This window comes from Lytechinus variegatus, chromosome 4 (assembly GCF_018143015.1).
Source record: "Lytechinus variegatus isolate NC3 chromosome 4, Lvar_3.0, whole genome shotgun sequence".
In the NCBI taxonomy this organism is placed as follows: domain Eukaryota; kingdom Metazoa; phylum Echinodermata; class Echinoidea; order Temnopleuroida; family Toxopneustidae; genus Lytechinus; species Lytechinus variegatus.
This window is the reverse complement of record NC_054743.1, coordinates 22,497,758-22,504,962: the sequence shown is the minus strand read 5'-3', so window position 1 is coordinate 22,504,962 and position 7,205 is coordinate 22,497,758. Positions and strand designations below refer to the sequence as shown.

At 38.0% G+C, this 7,205-nt stretch overlaps 1 protein-coding gene across 1 annotated transcript; it reads right to left on the bottom strand.

Moving 5' to 3' along the window:
- Nucleotides 1-1,602: 1,602 nt before the first annotated feature.
- Nucleotides 1,603-6,919, bottom strand: LOC121412895 (betaine--homocysteine S-methyltransferase 1-like). Its single transcript, XM_041605658.1, has 6 exons — nt 6,650-6,919; nt 4,685-4,875; nt 3,271-3,465; nt 2,719-2,830; nt 1,792-1,991; nt 1,603-1,647 (listed from the first exon to the last, which is right to left on the bottom strand). Exons 1-6 carry the CDS (start codon nt 6,663-6,665, stop codon nt 1,603-1,605), a joined length of 759 nt encoding a protein of 252 aa, XP_041461592.1. The 5' UTR covers nt 6,666-6,919.
- Nucleotides 6,920-7,205: the final 286 nt, after the last annotated feature.

The following is a 7,205-nucleotide window of genomic DNA, read 5'->3' as shown; positions in this document are numbered from 1 at the left end:
CTAGCGTGGACACAATATAGATTCCGGGTTGGTGGTTAATCAACACCGGAGCTTTTGCACTGTTAAACTGCATTTGTTTTAAATGTCTATGGCTTCATGGAATTCATTGCGTAACACAAAACTCCATAATTCAATTCAATATTCAATCACATCTAGTATTATCGAAATCAACTGAAGATAAAATCAAAGACTTGGTAGCTTCTGAAGAGTATCGCTGTAGTGTTGATTCACAATATCCTTATTGGTGCCGTACCACCCGTGCATCGTCATATCGGGCGAGTACTTGGAGGCCTCGGGACGGCGACCGTACGATTCGGCGAGAGCTCGTGTGTAGTGAGGGGCGTTCCCGCAGCATAGACCCACTATTGGTATTTTTAGTTCGGCACACCGCTGTCCAAACTCAGTGATGTCAGTACGGGAGCAGAGTAAGCAGTTGAGGTTGTCTGGAAAAGCCCTCTTTCCTGACATTTCCAATTAAAAAAAGAGAAGAAAAAAATTATTCGACAAAATATATAACAATAATTAGATTACCGTTCTTCCAGAAAGATAGAAAAGTGTCTCATAATTATTTGAAAGTATCATCTCATTTTTTTAATACATAACACGCAGCACAGACAGTGAATAATCTCTAGGGGTCGGCATTCACGATACAGAGCGAAACGAATCCTTAGTTTTGTGTGGTCGTGCAAGGAGAATTGATGACATCCCCGAAGGCTTGCGGATATACCCGACTGGACCCAAGAGAATGGGATATGGGACAGACAAGATGGTGACGTTAGTTCTTATCGCCTTTTTAAAAGAAGACACAGTCAGTTATTAGATCGTAAAGGAAATAATGAGAAAAATATCATTTGAGCCAGGACTCGTGTCGTAAGTTCTATTCCTTTGGATAAGCTGATATGTTACAAGGTGACGAAATCCCGACCAGAAAACAAAAAAATCTTGATGATACTTTCTTCTAATAATCGAATATCGATCATATTTAATTGATTCCCCTCAATGTACGCGTCATTGGTAGGTATTTAAAGAACTTTTCTCACCTGTTTTAGGGTCCGGTATAGAGAGCATTGATGGGTACTCTTCGGTGGTACGATAGGGAGCAGGTAAAACTGCCAGAGGTGCCTGATAGGTAAAACAGTGGATACAGACAATAAGAAAGTCTTGAACAAAATATTGGGTAAAAATGATCCATGAGGGTAGTTATGTGTCCAACCAACTTTGGGCGTTTCTTTTGGGCACTTCTATTTATCCAGTGTGATGAAACTTTTGCCCATTCTAAATCAATTGCTGCTCATTTTTTAACCTTACTGGACAATATGCTTCGCACATCGGTAAAATACTGCCTATAATTGGTTGGACCCATAATTACCCTCGTGCTGGTTAAACTTTTACCCAATATTTTTTTACAGTGTATTACTCTTATTAATTATGACCTGTTGAGGGAACGGTCGTGTTTTTCATCAAAGACATCAGCACATTCCGGTAGGATAGGTTGTAGCATAGCTCACAGAAAGTGCATTTTACATTGACTACGAATATTATGTCCCCCAAAAAAAATAAAAAAAGGGGTTTAATGTACAAGCAATACCTATGTCGACAGTTCTATGAATTATGAACCGGAAAGGGCTCTAGAATTCTTCGGAAAACCTATTTGTACCACAAGAAACATTTATTTTTATCGAAAGCATATTTTTTTTTACTTTCTGGGGAGGGGTCTGGATTTGGGTCCTCTTTGCGGACCCCCCCCTCAAAAGACAATCCAACTCGAATCGTTTGCTGATTGTCGTTTACCTTAATCCCTGCTTTAATGGCGCCTTCCATCATAGGCATGGTAAGTTCTGGACCTCGGGTACAGTTCAACCCTACGACATCTGCCCCTTCCTCGACTAATCTCCTGAAGGCCTCATTAAACTCGACTCCATCAAGAGTACAGAGTCGACCCTCACTGTCTCGGCTGACGTGAGGAGTCATGGTTATGACTGCTGGTAGGCCTGTGGGATAGAATAAGAATACAGTTGAAATTTATTGAATTAAGCTTGATATTCAATTTGTATCCCCTGTTCGACCTTTTGAAACATTAATAGGGATCTAGACTGCAACACTGCATATTCTAGTTGATTGAATATTTATAATGAACAAAATAATGTAAACAAAATTACTTCCACCCCCTGCCACTTTAGCTATTTCCATTTCTCTTATCGTAAATTAATTGCAGTGTACATTCATTCTCTCCCGGGGCTTAGGAGTTGGCACCAAAGTGCAATTGGCGGCATAGATAGCATCGTTTTGAAGCTCGTCAAGAAAACTGATCGCCAGTCAATCCGCACAAAGATGTGGCTATGGTTTATGATGGTTGTTTGCTTTTTAAACATTTGACAGTTTAGTCACCAATCGGCGACCTGGATTTGTGTTTTAACCCCGATACTAATGAGGAGACCAATGAGGATGATACCCAGGAAACATTAAAAGTTTGCTACCGAATTTGCCAAAAGTCGGCAAAGTTGTCAAGTCGACGCCTTCTTCTCGGCTATCATGTTGATGCCGATAATTACTTGTCTTGACTTCATTGCCTACCCTCATACTTAAGTGCCACCGTACAAATCGTTGAATATTCAGGAGATTAGCTGTCGTGTTGTTTTACTGGATAGCTAGCAAGAACGCGTATATACGCCCTTAAACCTCTTGAACTTTAGAATAGAAAGAGAAATATGGACCCACCTTTTCCATGTTCTTTGATAGCCTGTGCAGCAAGAAGAGCTTCACCAAACATTCCAAACGTCTCGCCCATTATGAAATCAGCCCCTTCGTCCACTGCCCATTCTATCTGTTCCTAATGGATTAATCATTTTAAAATGCAAAACCTTTAGATTTGTAATAGCTTGTAGGTATTTTCTTCTCATTCGAGATCTGCCGGTGATTAAGATGAATTCATTTTATTCAACTTAGTGAACTTACTAATAAAATTAAAAACGTCCTTACTAGTTAACTTTAAATTACTGTTAACAGAAGATGGTGTCTCAACACAATTTGCGACCCACGTTCTACGATTTAGGCTACAACGCATGACAATGATCTTAGTTGAAATAATTTTGGTCCTAATGATTTATGAACATAGTGACGAGCGATATTGACCTACCCAAAATGAAATTGTGTGCTGCTCTGAATTAAAGCCGATGCACATCAAATAAATATAAGACCCACTATAGAACCATGTTTAATTTCTTTAACAATCTATCGATATAATATCACCTAACCAGCTAACCAGCTAACCTTGAACATCGCTTTCGTCTTCTCGATAGCCTCCTCATTGCCGGGTTGGTAGACGAATGTATTACAAATATCCCCGCACATTAGGGTACCTGTTTCGTCGGCGACCTCCCTCGCTAGTCTAAGGGCGAGACGATTCTGCTTTTCCAGCTCGTCACCACGACCGACGATGGCCATCTTGTATCTGTTTCCATAGTACTGAGGAGGGAAAAAAGGTTTAATGAACATAATCTGCCTTGACCAATGGCGTAATGGGCCAGATATGACGTATCTGGCATTTTTTATAATGCGAGCGACCGAAGCAAGCGTGCAAACATTTCATTTTTTTTACAAAAAATCTAATTTTCAATTATTGATTTTCTGAAATTTTTTTAATTTTTTAATATCATTTTGAAATGATATCAAAAAAATAATATCACATTTCCACCTTCTCTCTTTCCTTTTCTCTTTTTCCCCCCATTCGTGTAAAAATTATTGGGGGCGAGCGCCCCTTTCCCTCCCACCTCCTATCTGTTCACCACTGGCCTTAAAACAGCTTATCACGTCTACCGTCAATATTTTAGATAGTTTAGATTATTCTTTACGTGATCTTTAATAAGATCTATGGATTTCTTCTCTGAATCTATGATTCTTAAACAGAATCCGATTGGACTTGATATGTTGATTTTAAAATGACTTCTATTTCATCTCCAGAAAAAACAGTGTGGAAATCTGATTTTCATAATAATGATTATAATTTATGTATGTGTTTTATTACTAATTTTTACATTTTCTTTAAAGTGTTTCTTTTATCTGATTCGGAATTAAAAACAAACCTAATTTGCACATAATTTTAAATCATCTGGACAAAACAAAAACACATTTGGTATCTTTGATATGTTTTTACATCGTTTTATATGAGGTACTTTACAATTTAAAGATAAATTCCAGTATTGGTAACAATCTCAAAATGACTTTTTACAGAATCTAATATAATGACCACCCAAATGTCTGTTTGTATGAATAAAAGATATGTGCCGAAGGATTCTGGAAGAAATTGTGTAATTGCTGAGAAATAAGCAAAATAAGCACGGATTCGGTCACTTCCGTCGGGTCTTTATTCCTGCAATAACAATATACTGTCCCACGTGTGCCTATCTGTGTTGGTGACCTTCAATGTGAACATTTTTCAGCGTAGATTTCAAGATTTCACAAACTTCAGTTTATGTAACTGTACCAGATCTAGATCCTCGATGATATACTGGCAATTAAGCCTTGTTTTACAGACTTTCTCATGAAATCAGTGTTTACTGCAACTACTGGCATTTCTCTTTAATACTTTAAATATGAATGATGCAGTATTAAAACTTTGCATAATATTTAAGGGAATTCGAAGTGAAATCTCCTGTACCCCTGCATGGTGATGAGGTCAACTTACAGTCAATGCTTGAACTACGTCACTTCCGCTTCGCACGAAATCCTTGTACATCTGGCGTACAAGCTCGGGATGATCCACTACAACTTCAGGGGTGAACGGTCCTGCTTTCAGGTAGCCAAGACGTTCAAAGGCAAATAAATACCCCTCAGCGATAATGGTAGTCTCTCCATCCTTTATGCGCTCGAGGAGACCAGTCCTGGGAAGGAAAGTAATACCGGAATTAGGTCTGGTAAATAAAGATATCTCTGTTGAAAAAGATCTAGTGTCCTACAATGTGTTCACAGTGAGTTAACAGGGTGTCACAGTATGCTCACAGTATGTTCACAGTGAGTTCACATTGTGTCCACAGTGTGTTCACAGTGAGTTCACATCAGTGTGCTATGTGTGTTCACAGTATGTTCACAGTGAGTTCACATTGTGTCCACAGTGTGTTCACAGTGAGTTCACATCAGTGTGCTCTGTGTGTTCACAGTATGTTCACAGTGAGTTCACATTGTGTCCACAGCGTGTTCACAGTGAGTTCACATCAGTGTGCTCTGTGTGTTCACAGTATGTTCACAGTGAGTTCACATTGTGTCCACAGTGTGTTCACAGTGAGTTCACAGTGAATTCAGTGTTTTCGCAGTGTGCTCAGTGTTTTCACAGTGAGTTCACTGCGTGTTCACAGTGAGTTTACAGTAAATTCAGTGTTTTCACAGTGTGCTCAGTGTTTTCACAGTGAGTTCACTGCGTGTTCACAGTAAGTTTACAGTGAATTCAGTGTTTTCACAGTGTGCTAAGTGTTTTCACAGTGAGTTCACTGCGTGTTCACAGTGAGTTTACAGTAGATTCAGTGTTTTCACAGTGTGCTCAGTGTTTTGTTGAAAGTGTGCTCATAGCGTGTTCACAGTGTGCTCATAGCGTGTTCACAGTGTGTTCATAGTATGTTCATAGTGAGTTCACAGTTTGTTCACAGTGTGCTCACAGTATGTTCACAGTGAGTTCATACTGTGTTTACAGTGTCCTCACGTTGTGTTGACAATTCAGATCACAATGAGAAATCATCTCCACATCGTTAAAATGCTCGCATTTAGCATTGGAAATCTCTTATTCACGGATTCCACGATTTAACACACTGAACACTCACATTGTGGAGGTTTTCACTGTGTGAAATTATCCTGATATTGTTTAATTTGAGATTCTAGCATTTTGAATCTGACGTCCACTTAGTCCATAGGCCTACTGTGAATACAATGTTCTTTCCGGCTGGAATACCGCTCTGCACGTCACCCCATTGCCCAACAATAGATACGAACATAAATCAGTCTATCATCATCAAATCTTTATGCAAACAAAACAAAAACAATTTTGTAAATATGCTTCAAAGTTCTGTCTGACCTATGTTAACTTCAAATCTTAACCGTCATCGATAAACGAAAGCTAAGATATTAGGCCTATCAATCATTCAATTCAATTCAAAATGGTTTATTTAGATAAAAACTTTCCTCACAGCACAGAGCCGAATTACAAAAAGTTTTTACAATATAAAAAATTAAAATCATAAGGAATAAACAAAGTGTGGCATATAACAACAAAAACATAATACAATAAAACAACAAATATGGTACACAAAGAGAAACTTATAAGACAAAATGTGTTCAATAAGACGTTAACATCAATTACAATAAGCTAACTTAAAACAGGTTGCTTGTTTATTTATTTGTAGCGAGTTCTACCAGTTTATTTCGGGTGAATTCTTATCAAGCTATTGCTATATATGTAGTTTTATATATAAATGTAGTTCCATTTTATTAAATGGTATCTACTCTTACATCGATTGGATTTTATTTAATATCAGATAAACAATCTGAATTACCTTTTTGTAGAAAATTATTTTTTTCTAAAGAACAAACTAACAGTTCAATTAATCGTATTATCTTTAAAGATATTTTCATGGACATAATTCAAATAGAAAACAAAACCTACCTTTGCATTTCGGCATGGTAAGACTGTTTATTCTTCTCCAACGACAGGAATTCAGCTTCTTAAAGACAAGGTAACGAAAAGTCGAACAGAACCTGATTATCTGGAAACATGGATATTTATTCCTTATCTTTGTTGTCGACTTGCATTTGGGTTCATAGTCCACAAAAAATAACGCAGACACATGGACGAACACAACTCCAAACCGACCGAAGGTAGTTCATTAAGACATGATATAATAAGTTTTGATCGTACTGGAGTTGTTACTTTCGTTGTGACAGTGGAGTCACTGAACTGGAAAAATTGCCATGAAGGTCAACGATTTTATGACAATGAAAAATAATAACAATAATAATAATAATAATGAAGATCGGTCAAATTCACGAATTAGGGAAGCAAACAAAAAATCCCGGGAAGCCAAACAAAAGCCCGCCATTTTTTGTTGTTGTCGGGGACACCCCCCCCCCCCCTCACTCCCACATAAGCTATACTCTCTGTGAATGCGCCACTGTCATCTGTATTGTGTTCTTCACGGTTATTGTATTTCCGCTATCATGGT